The following is a 22,030-nucleotide window of genomic DNA, read 5'->3' on the forward strand; positions in this document are numbered from 1 at the left end:
CACTGCTGACAATTAGTCTCTGTTGGATTGACGCTGCAGTGTTTACAAAAAATAACTATTTTATTTTGTAGATTTTCTTTCAGTGGCGAAATACCCATAGGACTTTTTTGGATATAATGGACGACAAGAGTTTTTGAAATGTTTCCCGAAATATTTTTATTAACGGAACACTTATAACTGTGGAACATTTAACAATTTCTGAATCCCATATTAAAAGCACCTCTAGGTCTTAAATTATAACCTTTATGAGATATATGATATAAAAGTACTAATATTTGAATAAAACAAGTTCAAGTGCATCCATAAGAACCCAAATAATTTAATTTATTTATAAATATTTCGTTAGTATATATTAATAATAATCTGTGTGTCAACTTACAAGCTTTTTCCTAAGGAATCATCTGAAACAGACACGAAACCAGGTAAGAATGGTCCAGTATAAAGAGATCTGTCGACGAATGTGTGCACTGTATCTCCATACTATAAACGTAAATGTTTTTAATTTTTATACACTATGTAATCATCTAAATTTGGGATATAGAACACTAATAATAAATAATAATATCCAGAATAATATACATAACCTAATTAAGTGTTTTGAACATAGTTTTTGGAAAAAGGTCGGCAAAGTTAGAATCGCTATTCTGATTGCTAATATCCAAAGCTAATTCCTAATTAAACACATATACCTAAACTTCAACCAAAAAAAAAAGGTTCGCTAATCGCTAAGTGACGTAAGTGAGCAGTGAAAGGCGATTTATGTAAATCCCCTAAAGAGGTAAAATTAGTGGGTGGAAATTTGTATAAAAATTTGTAAAAATCTCATTCTAAGAATATGAAATTTTATTATTAACAATTTAAAAAGGTCTCTTAAGTAACTCAATGACTATATGAAGCGATTAATCCCCCCAATTCATCCCCAAGGAGGGTAAAATTAGGGTGTGAACGATTATAAAGTAAATATAAATAAAAACCTGTTCTAAAATTATGAAGTATTACACAAAGGTTTCTCCAGCGATTCAATAAAACAAAAATAAAAAGAAACCTTTGGTGACATCAAAAATCACTTAAGACGTTTCGTTTTTCTGGAACCATCATCACCTTAGTTTTTTTTAAAATAAAGAGCTAACCTAACCGAACCCCCCTTCGGGTCAGTGATGTAATACTATATTATTAACTAGCATGTACCCGCGACTTCGCTAGTGTCGAATTATTCATTTGTAATGGTGATGATAAAGCAAAGCAAGAATTTCCATTAACATACAAACTGGATAAAATTTTCGCACATTTATGTCAGCATGAGAAAAAACAATATGGCGATATTATTATACAACTTGGTAATATTTGAGAGCTAGTTTCATCTCGTTGGAATTTGACTTTCGAAAAGTCCGTTTGTCAAAAATAAGCTTTTTAAGTCAAGCAGTTTAAGCAGAATCGTGGTTAATCAATTACCCAACTTTTTGTAACACCCTGTATTATTTTTTAAAAAATTTCAAAATATGTAAAAAAACAAAATAAATTATGCGTGTCCAAGCGTTTTCCCGAAAGACTAACCGTTTTTTAAATAACAAATATTGTAATATTTGAGGGGCGTTTTCACTCTCTTGGAATTTGAGATTCGAGAAACCCCTCCTTATCGAACCTCTACACCCCACAGTCAATACGTTTACCAAAAATAAGCGTTAAACCTCAAGCAGTTTAAGCAGAATCGTGATTATTCAATGGTCATATTTTATGAAACACCTGGTATAAATTTTTTAAAAATCTTAAAATATGTAAAACAACAAAATAAAATATACGTGTTTAAGAGTTTTTCCGAAAAACTCACCGGTTTTTAAATAAAAAATATTCTAATATTTGAGGGGTGGTTTCACCCCCTTAGAATTCGAGTTCCGAAAAATCCCTTCTTATCGAACCTCTACACTCTACACCCTAAAGCCAATCCGTTTTCCAAAAATCAGCTTTTTACGTCAAGCGCTTTAAGCAGGATCGTGATTAATCAATGACCAGATATTTCGAAACACCCTGTATACATTTTTAAAAAATCTTAAAATATGTAAAAAACAAAATAAAATATACGTGTTTAAGCGTCTTTTCGGAAATTTGACCGTTTTTTAAATAAAAAATATTTTAATATTTGAGGGGTGGTTTCACCCCCTTGGAACTGGAATTTCGAAAAATCCCTTCCTATCGAACCTAGAATTATCCTGTATGCCAAAATTGAGCTTCTTACGTTAAGTGGTTTGAGCAGGATCATGATTAATCAGTGAGTCAGTCACTTAAGGATTTTATATATTAGTATAGATTTATTATGTCATAAACGACTCCGGAGTATGTACTTTGAGTAAAGTCTTGTGTCTAGTCCCCTCCCCCCCTCCCTCAATTTACTCCGCCCTTGTTTGATTCCATACTATATTTTTAACTACACATATTAGTTGTTATTTTAATAATAAATTTTCAATTTAAAGCTGATAATGTTTTGTTTACTTAACTGTCTTGAGAAAACAAAATATAGCCTTTGATGTAAATTGTTATGTAAAAAGTCCTATTGTCTGGAAGTTTTAAATATTGAATGAAACTTCAAATAAAAATACTCTAATTATTTGAAAAAAAAACATTGTATTGGAAACCTTATTAGACAGTCGAAGATTTTATTTAAAATTACAATAGAATTAGAACGAGAAATTATAAATAGAATGTAAATGAAAAAAGAGCAAATGGATTGATCACTATTTGTTATTTAGAGATAACCAGTGTGTTGTAAGGTAGTTTGTGAGATGATGATATAAAATTAAAAGAAATTAAGAATAAATTTGAATAAATAATATATTTGGGGACATAATTCCGGAAAAAGCCGAACCGCTCCGAAATTATCAAAAGCTTTGGGTCGCGATCGTTGCAAGAATAGCGCCCAATAGTATTTACATTGTCCTTATGGGAATCTAAACTTGTTCCATTTATCTATGATTATTACTTACAGTACGAATGGTAGCAAAACGAACTATTCCTTGAAAATCGGATTCCTCCCAGATATCTTTAACTATTTCGGCTCCTTGTTCTTTGGCTCTCTAAAATTGAAAAGATAATATTTAGACTGGTTTTAATACAACGTAACCAGAAAAATTGTAAAATTCGCCGTTTTATAAAATGCCACTTTAGAAAACCTTACCACGTTCTAATATAATCAGTTTTTTTGTATCATTTCGTAATGTGGTTTGAACGTTTAGCTATTTTATAAAATGAAAAATATAATTTTTGAGGGTACCCTCCTTTAGGCATGTTTGGTCTTCCGGTATACCGGTACTAGAACCGGTACTTTTGAAATATTCCGGTATCGGTATCGTCTTTTACAAGACCAGTATACCGGTTTCCGAAAAAAAGACCGATTTTGGTACCGGTACCGAAAGACCAGCTTCAATCGATACCAGAAGACCGGTTTCAATCGGCACAGAAAAATAGATTCATGGTTGTAGATATTTCTCTTCTTTTCTTGCTCTATCTAGTCAAGAAATAGGTTTTCTCTGTTAACAAACCAATTTCGACTACTCTGTACATCAGTGTTATAAATTTCAATAAAATTTAATAATAAAATAGATTAAATACTTAAATACTTTATTATTGTAATTTTATTAATTGTGATTAATAAAATTGCGTTTATCTTATCAAAGAGATATTCCCCTAGGAGATGCAAGACCTTGTCGTTGGTGGGAAAGCTCCTGGTCAGGTGCTGAGGGAAATCCCCTCTAGCACTTTGGCTTGGTCTAAGAAGAATCTCACTCATCGTCTTATCTCTGGTTGTAGTGTCATGGCCAGGGAATTGCACCAAGATATATACCAGGCATCTTCTACTGTCTGTGGTCAAGTCTCGCGGGTAGAGGGTGTGGGGGGTCTTGGCTTAACCGCCCGGACCAAGAGGAGACAACCTCACCAAAAAACTTAAATCCTACGATGCGATGGTGGGACCAGGTCAAAGGGATGCGTGGCTAGATGGAGACTAGCCTCTACTGGTCTCAACCTTGAGGCACCAGGGGGCACCCCATTGTATTTACCTCTTACTCTACATGCGGGGCTCTGTAGAAGTAGACTGACTAACCCTAGCTACTCGTGGGAACACTATGAGATCAAACAATCATAAAAAGACCACCGGTGAAGCTGTGGGGAAAACCCCTAGTAACACTGGGAACACTATGAATGAAAGTTTCAAGGGACCAATCCCAAAGGGAACTACAGGAGAAGCGGCTGACACTTCAGCGAGGCCCGCGTCCACAAGTGGCACACAAGCTACCACCTCCTCTAGTAAAGGTCGGGAGTCTACCTCTAGACCCAATAAGCGACACAAGTTGCCTGGTTGATCCAGGCCGGGTAGACGATCCTCTGAAAGTAGGTCTTAGCGGATCAGAAGCACGGAGATACCGCCGACTGCTCCACGAAGGACTTCAATGTAAGGACATCTAGTTGGCGAGTCATCAACTCGAGGGATGAGGATCATGGTCAGGTGCTCACAATAGGAATTGACCTCAAATCCAAGGAGGCAATAGAGAAAGAGGGGCATATCCTCTATTATAGATACGGGACAACACCGGTATCTGGTCTAAGGAGAGAACAAGTTAAAGAGGTGGAAAAAATGGAGACAGATCCTCCAGCCTCCACCTCACGGGTACCTCAGCCGGAGGCAAGCTCATCGACTGTGAAGGGCGGCACGGAAGGGCAAACTCCAACCGTGGAAGGCTGTGTACCCTCGGAGGAAGAACTGTTGTCAGAGGAGGATCGGAAATACCCTGTCCCCTCTACAACAGGGGTATGATGGGTTATAGACTGTGTGATGACTCAAGGAAGGAGGCAGAATAGATCTTTTAATGTCGCAGTGACTAATCCCCCCCTCACTCATTCTACATTCTACATCAAAGAGATCGAAATCGACAAAATATCAATATACCTTTAAGCGACATTAAATGGCTTACACAATTTTGCTAACAAGAGAAAAAATGCCAGTGGTGTCACATGTTATTTTCGAAAAATATTCCATCTGTCGACACATTTTTAGTACAAACATATGTACTGTGTATATGTGTAACTTTTACCCTCAAAAAAATTTCAATCAATTTTTGTAAGAGGCAAACAGCTGATATTTCTGCTTGAGAATATGCTTGATATTTTATCGGTCAGTTTATAAAATAGCTTATGACATAAAACAAATGATTATTTTAGAATCTGGCTGAGTTTTATAAAGCGATTAGTGATTTTTATATAACGTATAACGCGGATACTATAATATTACTACGACAAATATAAATCAATTATTATTAATATTAATATAAACATACTTTCACAATTCCTTCAAGGTTTTCAACAGCAAACGCCACAGTTCTAACTCCGTCTCCATGTTTCACAACATGATTGTTAAATTCTTCGTCGCCTGAGCCATAGGCAGACGTAAAAACGAATATTATCTATAAATAATAAGAAATAAACTACTAAATGATATATTAATTTCTTACAACTAGTAATAGCGATTAATATTAATTAATGAAATTCTAACAAAGTCTTTTGCAATGCAAATAAGGAATTTTAATATTTTGTGTTTGGCGTAAAATACATTCATCATAATATTTCCCAATAAACCACATTTTGAAGATCTTATTTACTTTAACAAATTCTGGAGAATGTCACCGATCGTCATTTCAAGGAAAATCTGACGTTTGACGTTCTTTTTTCCCACCACACAATATTCGTATTTTTACTAAATTTATTAACAAAATTAGTTACCTTGTTTTGTTGAACAACGTGAGAAGCGTATTGTCTTTCTCCCGTTTCTAACCCTTTATAAGCGATGGGTTTGAAACCTAGTCTTGTTACGTAGTAGCTAGCAGCCTAAAAATAAAATAAAAATCCATTGATAGTTTGTACAGGGTGGTCGAAATTAGTCTGTTTTAACAGAGAAAACCTATTTCCTGACTAGATAAGAGCAAAACCGACATAGATATCATGGGCTCGATTTCTGAAACACGTTTAATGGCGTAAACCGCCTGTTGATATTCTCACTGTCAACTGAGATACGGGGTCTTTTTGAATTTTTCACCGTTTGGAAAATTGCCCATAATTTTTGTATTTCGCGGAATAATAAAATTCTGTAATAACGTTCTTAAGACTCGAACTCACTGACGACCAGGTCGCAACGACCTGGCCGTCGGCTGGCCCGATGTATTGCGTTTTTAGCTGCGGCCAGATAAACGACCAGTTTCAACAGAGTTGTCAAATCTAACGATTTTTTACGTTTTACCAATTAGAAAATATTGTTTCAGAAATGTTAAAATATCCGAGTTAACTAAAAAGCGAAGTTGCTATTCACAACAAACAAAAAGCATTGTGTACGCGCGACCGACAAAAATGGAGATATTCTGTTTCTTTTTTCTACTGATATGGCGCCCTTATCGACTTTAGAAGTAAACATATTAGGACCATCGTAAAAAAAGATCGTTAGACACTGGCTCTAAATATAAGCAGGTAGAAAGTTTAGCTTCCAGTTATTTCAATGTTTACAATATAACGAAGAATCTACAGTAATTATTTCTATTTTTATGAATGTTTAAGTTACTTTCTTAATTTTTTTTCAAAATAATGTACCTAGGAGAAATATAGTCTAATGAACCCTGTTTGAAAAACGTTAAATTAAATATAATATTTAAAATACAGTTGTCCTCCTTGTACATGACTACAATACAACTAAAAAAACTAATTTAATAAAAAAAACAAGTGGTTGTAGAAAAACTTTAAATATTATTTTTTTTATTTTTTAACATCGAAACTCAAAAGTATAATAACAGGTATCATACCAACCATAAATAGAGTCGGTATGTCATATAAAAATGTTTGCAGTTTTTACTGGAATCGACCCTTGATAAAAAAAAAGGATTAGATTTAAGTTTACCTTTGATCCAGTCTGTATACTATTTCTTTGGATTTTCTGCCCTATATCTTATAGAAAATAAAATATTGTACCTTGAATTTGAGGGATTTCATCTGAAAAATTATTAATTTGGAAGAAAACCGGCAACAAGCGGCAGAAAATAATAATATTTCCGTGCAGTCTTCTGGTCGCAACGACCAACGGACGGCCCGGACGTTAGTGTGCGCTATATCATTTGATTCAATGGTTTTAGAGGTAGCTGCGGCCTGGCCGGTGCGACCTGGTCGTCAGTGTGTTCGAGCCCTAAGGCACTTTTTTAAGCCCAATCCAGTGGCGTAGTTTTTTTTCTATGCTTGCTCTTTTTGTGAGAAATAATAAAAATATACTTTTTTAAATGGAAATCATAGTTGGCTATGAACTTAAAGAAATGCTGCCGTTTAACCCTTTCGAACGATATAAAGTTACGTGTATTTATTTCTAAGAATGAGAGAAATATTAGGTTTTTATCTTTGTATCGAAGCGGGCCTTGATTTTGTGTTGACCTAGTTGCCTAGTTATTTTTGATCACAATTTAAAATTCTATATTATTATTTGTCTGGATAATTAAAGACTTTTGAAAAGGTAAATCCACCATTCTATATTAGTATTACCAATTACAATAAAAACTCCAGGGTTACAACGGAACTATTAAATGGAGAATTTAGAGAGAATTGGACTGGAACAAGGGGCCCCATATTTTGTGATTTAACTCCTTTCGACTTTTTTATGGGGGAAATTTATAAGACCTTAAATTGTTGTAACTCTGTGCGTAAAAGATGTTTATTGTGTGCTCAACAAGGAGGTGCTCAGTTTAAACATCTTTGATGATTTTTTTTAGTAAACCATATCCGCGACTCAAAAAATACTTTTTTTAGTTTTGTTCTTTGTTTACTTTATCGATTTTAATTGTAATTACTAATACTAATATAGTATATTAATTTACCATTTCCAAAGTCTTTAATTATGCAGGTAAACAATAATATAAAATATTAAATTGTGATAAAAATAATTAGGCAAATAGGTCAACATAAAATCGAGGCCCGCTTCGATATAAAGATCAAAAACCCTAATATTTCTCTCATTCTTAGAAGTGGATACCCACAACTTTATATCGTTGGAAAGGGTTAAACGCCAGCATTTTTTTAAGTTCATAGCCAATTATGATTTCCATTTAAAATATTATATTGGTTAGGTTAGGTTAGAAAATAAAAAAAAATAAATCGAGCCCACGACATCTATGTCGGTTTTGCTCTATCTAGTCAGGAAATAGGTTTTCTTTGTCCAAACAGTCCAATTTCGACCACCCTGTACATACCGGGTGACAACAAGATTGTTGCGCAAACCGCCATTTATTGCATATCATGCCGAAGCGAAAATTTCAAATAGCACCCTGTGCGTATGCTTTTTAGTACCTATATTTACATATAGGTAGATGAAAATTCCAATCATGAGTTAAAAATGGCGAAACTGTGAAGTTACGTATGTCGCAACAATCGTGTCATACCGTTCTCTGAAATATGACCCAAATTGGATTCTTTTATTAATTTTTAATTGTCTAAATAAATAATTTGTCATGAAGTAGTACTTTAGCAGCTATAGTACAACAAAACCCATAACAACACGCAATTTTATTCACATCCCGATGTTTTTTTTTTAAATGCCGACTAAAGATAGTTCTATACAAACTGCAGTGGCGTATCCAGGGGGGGGCAAAGGGGGCAATTGCCCCCTCCAGGCACAACGCGCGCCTGTCCACTTTATATTTTAAACAATAATTTAAATACCAGCTTCGCAGATATTTTTGAAGAAGCAAACAGAAACATGAACGAATTATTGTTTGGACAGGAAATAAAAAAAAAACGAATAACTAGTGGACAAAAAAACAGGCCGAATTTTAAAACTGAAACTGCTCAAGATTATTACAGATTTCCAATCTGTATTTCTTTTTAAGATCACGTAGTATGACATTTGGAAGATCGGTTTGTTAAACACAAAAACATACTACGGTCATTTAGCTCTCTTTTTCCCGCCTTAAATAAAAAATCCAATAATGAGTATCGAATCTAAAATATATGCTAGATTTTTATAAAAACGACTTAGAAAACTATTCATTTTCTGTAGTTTCGGCTAAATTTAAGCTCTGGCATAGAATATTTGAAGACTATACACCAGAAGACTACCCAAGTTCCGCACTCGATGCCCTGGTAATATGTGACCAAGAACTATTTCCTAACATATTTATTTTATTAAAAAAATTTTGCACTTAACTACCAGTTTGTATGGCAACACCTGAAAGGAAATTTTCAACCCTAAAATTATTAAAGTCCTACCTACGTAACACCTTAAGTGAGGACATACTAAATGGCTTGTCCCTTTTGTATATGTATCCAGAAATATCTGTTAGTACAGAAGAGGTACATAATGAAATGCAGGTAAAAGCCAAAAAGCTGGATATTGTTATTTAATTTTATTTGTATCTGTGCTTTTTCTTTATTCACTTGGCCTTTTGTTTGTTTCTTCTTCTTTTGTTATTTGTTTCTTTAATTTTTGTGTTAATGATTATTTTTTGCTGTTTTGTGATGTAATGTTACTTATTAAACCATTTTCCTAAGAAACATATTTTTATTTATTTATTCCTACTATTTACCATAGTACCTAGCTGTAATTAGGTAAGTACTTACTTGTTAATGTAAAAAAATATATATTTAGGTATAATATTGAGTTATTGACCCCCCCAGGCATGAATCCTGGATACGCCACTGACAAACTGTATAATAAAATATTCGTAGTAGTAGAAATTTTTAGTTAAAAAAGGTTTTAGGAGCCTCATTGAGAGCCTAGAAATTAGTGTAATAAATTAGTGATTTCAATTACACATTATACTTAAAAATGTACGATCATTCACAATGTCAAAAAATACATTTAAAATTAATGGAATATCCTAGCAACAGCTTGCCATAGAAATAGCCTAATAATAGCCTAATAATCAGCTTATAAAACAATAAATTCAAGGTCAAAATGACATTACTCGGAAATTTTGAAGTATAATTAGTGGAAAAAGTTGAAAGTTTGTTAACTATATATAACATTCACTACCAAAATTACTACCACTAATTTTGAAGCTCTGAATGCTTAAATTCAAATTAGAGAAACAAACTTCTACGCTAATTGAATCCACTATTATTCCACTAATTTCGAAGTTCTGAATGAAGCTTTAAGCTTAAGAACCTCGCAATTAGCAGAATAGATTAGTTGATTCAATTACCCTTTATACTTTTTAGATTACGACCATTCACAATGTCTAAAAAACACAATTAAAATTAATAGAATATCCTAGTAACAGCTGTATCCATAGAGAAAGCCTAATATTTAGTTCATAAAACAATAAACTTTTGATTTCTAACCCCAATTTCTCTTGACGGATGATAATCAAATGCCAAAATGACATTTCTCGCAATTTTTTAAGTATAATTAGTGGAAAAGTTTGTTAACTTTTTCCACTAATTGAAGATTACTACCACTAATTTTGACGTTGTGAATGCTTACATTGAAATTAGAGGAACAAACTTCTACGCTAATTGAATCCACTAATTTTCTAAGTTCCGAATGAAGCTTAAGAAAACTTTTTATATACAGGGTGGCGCACCTCATTCGCGTGGGTTGATTATACGAAAACGGAAAGATGTAGAAACAAAATATTTTATGGGTATATGTGGGGAGGCAAAAAGTGCACAATTTAAAATTATCTTGAAATAGACACAGTATTTCAGAACTAAGATCCATACCAAAGTTATATTTTTTCTTACGGAACACCCCGTATTTTATTTCATTTTTAGATTCTTGGGCCCAAAAAAAGGCATTTATTATAAGTGTTAAATATGTATAAAATCTTTGGTTTTTGAGATATTTAAAGACATTTAAATTTGCATGCTACAATAGAATAGATTATTAACACCCTATACATTACTTTTCAGAATTAATTCTTGTGCTGAGTTTAAAGATAGAGAAATAAACTTTACAGAAAAATGTTATTGCTTCCTTAAATTGATACAGGGGTATCAAAAATTTCTGATCTATTTTAAGAATATATTTTACATAAAAACTTCGTTATTTCAAATACAACACCCTGTATTTTTTTAAATAACTCGAAGCAGATTCAAATGCTCTTTCAAACTATATTACGGTTTCCTATACCTAACTAGCTCAGATTTTGAATAAAGATTAATTTTTCAATAAAATGGCAACCAAGAGGGCTAGTGTCATGGCAAGTTTCTAGTGACAGTTAGTAACTATTTTCAAAATCGAAATTAGTTTATGGACTTATTTAAATTTATACCAGTTTACTTTTATTTAATTTACCTACAATAATTTAATAAATAATATTTAATAAATAATATTTAGTAAATAATATTTAACAAATAATATTTAATAAATAATATTTATTATTCTATCAAGAAAAACGAAGAAGTAGTTCTTTGATTTATTTTACAATGACTGGTAGATATATGGATTTTCTATAAAAGAGCTAATTCATTTTCTTCACTTCCAACGACAGGTTTCTGTCAAATAGGTTTTTTAGAAACCACACACTGCCAGTTCTGCGAAATAAGACGGTAATTTTTTTTTTCTCTGAAGTAGTCCTTCAAAGGGACGTTTATCAGGAAAATTCCTATATGGATATATTTAAGCATACGCCCTTGAGGCCAAGCAGCAATTTTCCTCACAAAATAAAATCACTAGTAACCTATCTATTCGTTCTACCAGCAGATACTTACTGCTTTTTAAATTTAAGTAAATTGTTATAAATTATAAATAATAATATCCATAAACTAATGTCCACTCTGAAAATAGACACTAGAAAGTTGCCATGGCGACACCAGCCATCTTGATTGAAGTATTATTATTTAAAAATCGGCTTTTTATTCAAAATCTGAGCTAGATAGGTATAGGAAACCCAATATAGTTTGAAAGAGCATTTGAATCTGCTTCGATTTGTTTAAAAAAATACAGGGTGTTGCATTTGAAATAACGAAGTTTTTATATAAAATATATCCTTAAAACAGATCAGCAACTTTTGATAGCCCTGTATAAATTTAAGAAAGCAATACCATTTTTCAGTAAAGTTTATTTCTCTACCTTTAAACTCAGCATAAGAATTAATTAAAAATTAATGTACAGGGTGTTAATAATCGATTCTATTGTAGCATGTAAATTTAAATATCTTTAAATATCTCAAAAACCAAAGATTTTAAACATATTTAACCCGTATAATAAATGCCTTTTTTGGTCCCAGGAATCCAAAAATTAAATAAAATACCGAAGTTCCATAAGAAAAATATAACTTTGGTATGGATCTTTTAGTTCTGAAACACCCTGTTAATTTCAAAATAATTTTAAATTGTGCACATTGTCTCCCCACATATTAGTCGAGTAAAATCACTGAGAAAAGTCGCTTCCTTCTCGAAAAAATTTTTTTGAAGGTATAACCACATAACATCTTTATGAAATGATCGGTTAGGGCTTTGTGCATGTGAAATGACTAATTACGACCTTTTTGGGGGGGTCAGAAATTTTTTATCTGGAAAAATTCAAAAATCTGTCAAAATTGTATAACCATGTTTTTTTACCATTCCTACGCGATAACTCCTAAACTAATCAACTTATTCACATACTCTTTTTTTTAATCGATTGAGAACACATAGGCGATGATAGCTGAAGTAATTAAAGTTCCATAGTGAGTGTATTCTTTTTTGGAAAATGGATTAAACTTCAAACATTAACTCTATTGTATCGTGACTTTTGGTAAGCGAGAAACTTTTTTATTTGAAGGAATTTTTACATAGTATCTACGTATGAAATAAAGAAGAAGTATTGAAAAAGTTTTTAAAACTTGTTACAACCCTCTATTACTAACATTTTTAAAGTTATTCTGGTTTAAAGTTATCATTATCCCGTGCGCGGGCTGTAGAGACGCCGCGCTATACCGCCCGGCCTGCATCACGTTGTACGGCGTGCTAGATGTGGCATTAATTTATGTTTTAGAGTAAATGTAGAAAATTCTTTTTAAGTAATTATTTAATATCTGAGTAGCACATATGTCGGTGTCGATTTAATATGACATTTTATTTTTGTAATAAATAATAAATAAATAAAAAAAACATGAAAAAACATTATTTTTATTACATAATAAGGCCATATCTTGAAGTTTGCATATGATTGAAACTCTTTTATTAAACTACGAATCTCTTCTTTTAATATAGGTATTATTATTTGTGTTTTCTGATTATGCTCTTCATACCACTTACATAAAGATTTAAACAAAAGCCTAAAAAGAGCATCGGCAACTAAAGTTATTCCTCGAATAGCCCTGGAATATTATTTTTCATCTTGTACAAGTATTTTAGACGTAATTATCTGTTTCCCTAAAAATGACAAAAAGGCCTCCATCTCCAAAAATATACCAAATATTGACAAAAAACCAGATTAAGGTTCATTCCGCCTAGCATAAATGTTAATTTCCCATATAATCATTTAGGACTATTCCGTAATAATTTCGCGAGGTGTTGAATAAAAAATGATCAAGTGTGCTGTTATATAAATATGGTTTTGTTTTAAAGTTTGTGCTAAATCTACTAATCTTACCATCAAAGTATATGGTATCACATTCGGTAGGTGGATTGTAAAAATGGCAAGTAAAATATTTTGGAAATTTTGCAAATTTCGTTGTCAACTAAAGTGTTGTTAAAATCAGTCCAGTTTAAAAAAGTTTCTTCCTACTTAACACTGCGAATAATTTGCCATGCTAGATTCTTGTTTTAGATTCTTTTCTACCCAACGTAATAGATTTTAATGGAGGATGTTAGGCTAGATAATATTTATTTGATCTAGAACAAATAGTATTTAATATTAAATAAATCATATAAAATAAATTATTAAAGCGTATTCTAAAGCGGGCTCTACATATAAATATTTATTTAATATTAAATGCGATATACATACATATTTATGTATATCTATGTTTTTACTCAACTGTAGTCATATAATGTAAGTATTATTGGTTTTAAGTTAATTCAATTTTAACATTGTTCCATGCTTATTAGGCTTTGTAACAACACTTTGTTCTAGTTAGAGATCAAATAAATATTATCTAGCCCAATTAAAATCTATTACGTTGGGTATAAAAGAATCTAAAAAAAATATTCGAAGAAGAAAAAAATCTAAAAAAAGAATCTAGCATTGCAAATTATTTGCAGTGTTAAGTACTCTAAACTAATCGACTAAAGGACAACCACTGCTTTGATTATTTTATTATTTTTCATACTTGAACACAGAAAATAGAAAACGAGCCGTGTCCCGCCTAGACTGACTCTCAAACGACTATACAACGACTGACTATTCCAGTCCCTCATCACCATCAATAAAACTAATTATATAACACCTTATTGATTAACATACATTTGTGGCAATAATATTTATGCATAAAATATATAGTTCTTCTCCACAAAGTATTCTGTTCCATGGCCGCCGAAAATTACTGCTCACAGTACGAAGAAACTTTTTAAACTGGACTGATTTTAACAACACTTTAGTTGACAACGAATTTTTTGTCTCCAAAATATTTTACTTGCTTATCCACCTACCGAATGTGATACCATAATATATACTTCGATGGTAAGATTAGTAGATTTAGCACAAACTTTAAAATAAAACCATATTTATATAACAGCACACTTGGTCATTTATTCAAAAGCTCGCGAAATATTGCGGAATAATCCTAAATGATTACATGGGAAATTAACATTTATGCTAGGCTGAATACACCTTAATCTGGCTTTTTTCAAGGAATAACTTTAGTTGCCGATGCTCTTTTTAGGCTTTTTTTTAAATCTCTATGTAAGTGGTATGAAGAGCATAATCAGAAAACACAAATAATAACGCCTATATTAAAAGAAGAAATTCTTAGTTTAATAAAAGAGATTCAATCCTATGCAAACTTCAAGATATGTCCTTATTATGTAATAAAAATAATGTTTTTTTCATGTTTTTTTTATTTATTATATTATTTATTACAAAAATAAAATGTCATATTAAATCAACACCGACATATGTATTACTCAGATATTAAATAATTACTGAAAAAGAATTTTCTACATTTACTCTAAAACATAAATTAATGCCACATCTAGCACGCCGTACAACGTGATGCAGACCGGGCGGTATAGCGCGGCGTCTCTACAGCCCGCGCACGGTATAATGATAACTTTAAATCAGAATAACTAAAAATATTAATAATAGAATGTTGTAACAAGTTTTAAAAACTTTTTCAATATTTTTTCTTTATTTCATACGCAGTTACTATGTAAAAATTCCTTCAAATCAAAAAGTTTCTCGCTTACCGAAAATCACGATACAATAAAGTTAATGTTTGAAGTTTAATCCATTTTCCAAAAAAGAATACACTCACTATGGAACTTTAATTACTTCAGCTATCATCGCCTATGTGTTCTCAATCGATTAAAAAAAGAGTATGTGAATAAGTTGATTAGTTTAGGAGTTATCGCGTAGGAAAGGTAAAAAAACATGGTTATACAATTTTGACAGATTTTTGACATTTTCCCGGATAACAAATTTCTGACCCCCCCCAAAAAAGGTCGTAATTAGTCATTTCACATGCGCAAAGCCCTAACTGATAATCCTGTGTAGATATCATGTAGGTATACCTCCAAAAAAATTTTCATATCGTTTTTACTCCACTACATACCGATAAAATATTTTGTTTCTACATCTTTCCGTTTTCGTATAATAAACCGAGGCGAATGAGATGTCCCACCCAGTATAATTTTTTTCTTAAATAAACTTATTATTCAAAGATATAATGCAAGTTATTGTTATATGAATAGTAAAGGATAATACTCAAAGTATAACGCTCATACTCGTGGATTTGACGGAAGGTCGGTTTTTGGCGGAACCATCAAAAGAAATAACACGAACAGAATGGACGAATTTCTAAACGAACCAACGAATTACATCGACGAACTGAATCAGCGAAAAGTGAGTATGGGACTTTTCTCTGTGGTTTATCAGCATAAAAAAATTGTTATAAATTTACCTGTTTAGCGTTGCCAACATAGAATTGGAGATAATCAAATGCAAGGAACCTTCCATTTGTGGGCTGAAAAAAAATCAGATAATCGTTTAACGGAACGAATAAAATAATCCATTATATAGGATGGTCCAAATTGTATTCGGAAAATTTTGGCATCATATTCTGCAGATAAAAGTAAGTAAAAAAAATCGTATAAATTTATGTCCTAAAATGCTTAGTTCGGAGATACATATACATTTACGACAACGAGGAAGTTTCATTTTTCATTTTTTTTCATTTCGGTTTTATCCAAATAATTTCTGAACTTAACTTTAGATATTTTAGAACTTAACTTTCAGATATTTGGCTAAAAAATGGTACCTCGGTGTTTTTTGACATGATAAATTTGATTTCGATGTCAATATGACTCCTACTGGCAGGGGGCGCCACCTACGTTTTTTTAACTGTTTTTCTTCCATATCTGTATAAAACTACTGAATGAAACAATATAAATTTCCGTTATTTTTTACGTAAAGAAGGTCTCTTGATAAAAAAATTGCTACGAGCAATCGTTCTCAAGATTGTCTCAAGATTGAAAAGTCAATAATTGTTGACAAAAAAATAAACAATGAATATACAGGGTGATCCGAACTGTATTCCGGAAACATCGGCAGCATATTCTGCAGATAAAAATAAGTAAAAAAGTTCGTATAAATGTATGTCCTAAAATGCTTAGTTTCGGAGATACAGGGTGTAGAAGTTTCATTTTTATTTCGATTTTTTCCAAATAGTTTCTGAAATGATGTCAATATTTGGACGAAAGTTGGTGTCTGGGAGTTTTTTGACGTGAGAAACTTGATTTTGATGTCAATATGAGTCCTGTTTGTAGGGGGCCACCTACATGTGTTTTAACACTTTTACCTGTTTTGAAGAGTAATAACTTTTCGTCCGTACCTGTATAAAACTACTGAGTCAAAAAATATAAATTTTTGTGACTTTCTATGTAAAAAATGTCTCTTGCTAAAAATCGCTACGAGCAACCGTTCTCAAGATATTTCGAATGGATATAGTCAATACCATTAGCGTAACTAGCAATTTGTCCTGGGGGGGCCTGGGGTTGAACCCAGGGGGGCCTAGGGTTTTTGTTTTTAAAAAATGAAGGATAATATAAATACACATTTTTTGAAAAAAAACGTTTACATGAATTTCTCTATCAATAAATTTTATAGACTTGGTTATCAAACCGTGTTCCTGTAGATTACATAAATACCTACAAATTTTCTAAAAAATAAAAATTAACACATTTTTGAACACAACAAAATAATATTAACTAAACAAAACTAGAAAACGTCATTTTACTACATCACAAAAATTAATACGTAGCCAAGAGTCATAATTCAAGATTTCCCTGGGAGGGTGCCCAGCAGTACCGCGGGAGGGGGCCGGCACCCCTGTAGTTACGCCAATGGTCAATACATGTCATTATTGACAACAAATAAACACGTTCAGTAGATAGTTATTTAACTGAAATAATAAATTTTTGGGAATTTTTTTTTAATTAATCATAAATTTTTCTGCGGAAAAATGATGATAAAACAATTTCTGTTAAACTTTTCACACAAAAACATTTCAAATTTATGATTTTAGTCTAATAACTAATAATTAGTCAACATGTTTAATTTATGTCATGGATGACAGGTATTGATAATTTCGATTCCAAATATCTCGAGAACCATTACTCGTAGCGATTTTTACCAAGAGACCTTTTTTACGTTAATATCGTCGTAAATGTTAATTAATAAAATAAGAGGGCTATTCTGATGATGACCCTCTTATTTATGAAGAAAAAAATATTTTTTTTACAATATTGTGAAATTTCTGTCTTTGTTCACGCATTAGGAAAATATTCTTTTATAATGAACTGAGACTGGGTCAACGAAAGTTTATTTATTATAAAACAGTTTCCATCAAATCAAAGACAAGTCAAACCTTTAAAACAAAACCATTTCGAATTTACTGTTTTAGTCTATCAACTATCTAGTCAACATGTTTAATTTATGTCAGTGTTGATATGTATTGATTGTTTCGATTCCAAATTACTCGAGAACCGTTAAGCTTGATTTCATATGCATCCGTTGTCCGACGATACGTTGATACGATATTAATTTTATTGGTAGAATTTAAAGACTTTGATTGGTTAGAAAATAACGCAGTTTTTAAATTTATTGCATTTTCATGCATCTGTTCATCGGATATACGTTGGTGATATTTTAAGCTGCGTATAAATATGTCGAGACGAGTGCGAGAGACACCCGAGACGAGTCAACCTCAAGCGGATTTGAGGTTGACTCGTCATATTTGGACGGGGTCTGAGCTTCGAGCCGAGCCTATGCCCAGCCGGACGGCGTTATCTCCGTTTTTGGGCGCACAGTGTCTCCGTGGCCTGCGCGCCCAGTTCGATTCCGCATCCCGCATTTTTATAACAATATTCTTTCCTTTATTTTGTAATAATATACACGCATCCTGGTCTGAAAGACGCAGTCTTCTTTCTTAAAATAGCATGTGTGCTGCAGGCTCATATACAAAAGATATTTATTAGTGATTTCTTTTGAGACATGAGGGTTTTATAGGGTCGAATAAACGTAATGAACTTTTCGTCGAGTTATTAAGGGCTCAAACGTAAATTATGCGCTATTTCTGCTGAACGGAATTAAAGATGTAAAACAAGCTTCTTTACATATAGGATACATAGAAGATAAGAGAGGCAAATCGAGTGTGTTGAAAAAGGTGGCCATGCTCCCAGCATTCCTTACGGTACTCTCATAAATTAAGGGGATCGACAAAGAAAGGTCTAGAAAAATCGACAAAGGAAAGATATAGAAAAATCCAAAAATTTGAACTATCCAGACTACTAAGAAACTTAATTTATGGCAAATATGAAAATAATAAAGTTCCCGCCATAGAAATAATTAAAAAAAAACTCTCCGAGCTTTAAAAAAAACCTGTTCAGAAAGCACATTACGGCGAAGGTTTAAAAAACTGGGAATTAGATTTAAAATTATATACATAATAATATTTTAAAAATTATTAATAAGCGTGCTGCAATGATGGAAAGCCATAGAATAATAATGTGGCGAATTGTGTGTGTGAATACCTTGAAAAAATATACAACTTTAGAAATGAAGAAATGCAGATATATCATTTACAATATATGTTCCAGGTTAGTTATTGGCATTTAAATGTAGATTTTTAAATTAATAATTTAAATCTTAATTACTTAAATTTATAATTTTTTAAATAAATAAAGTCGAATTAGGTTTTATCTTACAGCGCTTTCAAATGGAACGGAGCGTCCGCGACGGACCGTCCGCGACTTCGAGCAAGTACCATGAGCTTATATGAACAATTTCACCTGAATCGCGTATGCTCCGTCCGGATGAGCTATCTTGAAAAAAACATCCGTGCGGACGCTCTGCGCGTACCATCCCGCGCGTACCAGCGCTCCATCTGAAAGCGCTGTTTATAGAAATTTATAGATATACAAACTATAGAAAATTTTTTATAGATATACAAACCACATACAAAATATATTATTGAATAAAATAATTAAAGACTCAAAAAAATGGCAATGGCAGAAGGCTCCGCCGCCGCCGCTGCCGTGCCGTTATCTCCAGGTAGCTCAGTCGGCGTTCTCCAGTTTTTTTTTATGTAAACAGTCCCAATATAATTTAAATTTATCATGAATTCCTTTAATTTATCTAGCTTGTTTTTTTACCTATTTTGAAATTAAACAAACATATACAGGGTGTTTCTAAAAACATGTTCCATCTCTCGTGGGGAAGTTCCTCACGTAAAAATAAGATTTATTTTTTATATCAACCAATCCAATTCTGCTTTGATTCGTAGCTACAGGGGGTTAAAATAGAGTTCGCAACCGTCCTCCATTCCAGAAACAGTCCTCTTTTGATCTGATTGTCCTCTTTTCTCTCACGTATTGAAAACTTTGTTGCATACCAACTTTAAAATCTAAAAAATATTCGTTTATCGCCACAATGCTTTAAAGAATTGTTAATCTGTGTCTTTTATGTAATTTTATGTTTACTTACTGTTAGTTTATGTCTTGAAAAAAAGTTTTGTTGACAATGGTTTGCTTTATTTTAAGTTTTGAGTATAAATATTTTTGTTTGTTTTAAATATTTTCGCGCCACCAGTTTATCCAGATGACGCAGCCTGGGGCGCCTGTGCCCTTATCCTTCGCCCCTGTTTTTGTTTTTCAAAGTTGCCACCTCTTGCTGTTTTATCATTTTTTCAGCGAGATGATACCGATTTAGTTCTGACTTGTTTTTGTATAAAACAAGTACCACCATCGTCGATGCTTTGTTTTGTCTCTCATGCTTTTATTTACAAGCGCCTTAAATTTATAAATATGCCATATATTTTATTTAATTGTTAACATTACTAATGTTGTAAAACTGGCTTCCTTATTGTTACATTAGGTAAGTTTTTACCACTGTTTATGTGGAATTGATAGGTTAGCTTGTTACTTTTAAATTTTGATTGTAGCTTGTTTTCTTACAGGGTCTTGGCGAAACGTCAACAAATTTAAAACAAAGGACTTCTGTTGATTTTTTTCGATCTTAATCCAATTAAAAAACACAGTATACTTAAATTTATAAATTAATTTTTTAAAATATTGAATGGTATCGAATAATACTTTAATATATTTATCAATATTTTAAAGTATCGATACTTTAAAATATTGATAAATAATGATATATTCATAATTAATGATATTCAATGCAACCGATACCAAAATATCGATACTGCCTCAGTATGGCATAGCCCTATGAAGAATTTTGTGGGTTCGCCCACCTGAAAATGATAGCCGTTATAACGCCGTTCGACTGGGCAGGACTCTGCTCGAGGCTAAATCGCTCGGCTCTGAGGCTATAATATGACGAATTCCGCTTTGAGGTTGACTCGTCACGTCCTCGTCTCGGCATATTGCCGCGTATAACATGCTGAGGCACGAGACAAACCCGAAACGAGTATGAAACGAGGCTATAGCAAATTTTTTCCAAAAGGCGTACTAATATGCCGAGACGAGGACGAGACGAGTCAACCTCAAGCGGAATTCGTCATATTATAGCCTCGAGCCGAGCGATTTAGCCTCGAGCAGAGTCCCTGCCCAGTCGAACGGCGTTGTCTCGCGGCTATCCATTTTCAGTGGAGCTTTTGGCGAACCCACAAAATTCTTCATAGGGCTATGCGATACTGAGGCAGTATCGATATTTTGGTATCGGTTGTACTGAATATAAAGTATCGATACTTTAAAATATTGATAAATATATTAAAGTATTATTCGATACCATTCAATATTTTAAAAAAATAATTAATAAATTTAAGTATACTGTGTTTTTTAATTGGATTAGGATCGAAAAAAATCAACAGAAGTCCTTTGTTTTAAATTTGTCGACGTTTCGCAAAATTTATTTGCATCTTCAGGACACTACAAAGTTAAGAGCGCATAATGCAATCAAAAAATTTAAAAAATTTAACAAACAACTTAAAACACATATCAGTGGAATTCCACACATATACAAATGGTAGAACTACCCTAATGTTAACAATTAATATATTATAATAATATTATATATAATATATTATAATATTAAATAAAATATATGTATATGTTATAAATTTAAGATCGCTTGTAAATAAAAATAATAAGGGATAAGGCCAGAATATAATCAGGATATTTTCTTATTCGCATTTAACGAAAAAAATCGACGATGGTGGCACTGTTTTATACAAAAAACTACCAGGATCAGAACTAAATCAGTCATCAAACGATCTCAAATTACTAAAAGCACTTGGAAGAGAATGATAAAACACTTAACCTAGGGTTGGCAACTTTGAAAATAAAAAATATGGGCGAGAGGATAAAAAGAGGCACAGGCGAAACATTTTTGAAACGTCGCTCAAATGTCGAGAATTTA

The 22,030-nt window shown here is 32.3% G+C and overlaps 1 protein-coding gene across 1 annotated transcript in view; it reads right to left on the reverse strand.

Moving 5' to 3' along the window:
- LOC115878543 (4-hydroxyphenylpyruvate dioxygenase) overlaps nucleotides 1-22,030 on the reverse strand; it is a 50,649-nt gene that overhangs the window by 24,416 nt on the left and 4,203 nt on the right. Inside the window, exons 3-7 of the mRNA XM_030895068.1 lie at nucleotides 16,056-16,118; nucleotides 5,767-5,871; nucleotides 5,325-5,450; nucleotides 2,979-3,068; nucleotides 380-480 (exon numbers count right to left, since the gene is read on the reverse strand). Coding sequence (XP_030750928.1) covers nucleotides 380-480; nucleotides 2,979-3,068; nucleotides 5,325-5,450; nucleotides 5,767-5,871; nucleotides 16,056-16,118 — 485 coding nt within the window. The remainder of the gene's footprint in view (nucleotides 1-379; nucleotides 481-2,978; nucleotides 3,069-5,324; nucleotides 5,451-5,766; nucleotides 5,872-16,055; nucleotides 16,119-22,030) is intronic.

The sequence above is a fragment of the Sitophilus oryzae genome, unplaced genomic scaffold, assembly GCF_002938485.1.
Source record: "Sitophilus oryzae breed Bouriz unplaced genomic scaffold, Soryzae_2.0 scaffold_1517_pilon_pilon, whole genome shotgun sequence".
In the NCBI taxonomy this organism is placed as follows: Eukaryota; Metazoa; Arthropoda; class Insecta; order Coleoptera; family Curculionidae; genus Sitophilus; species Sitophilus oryzae.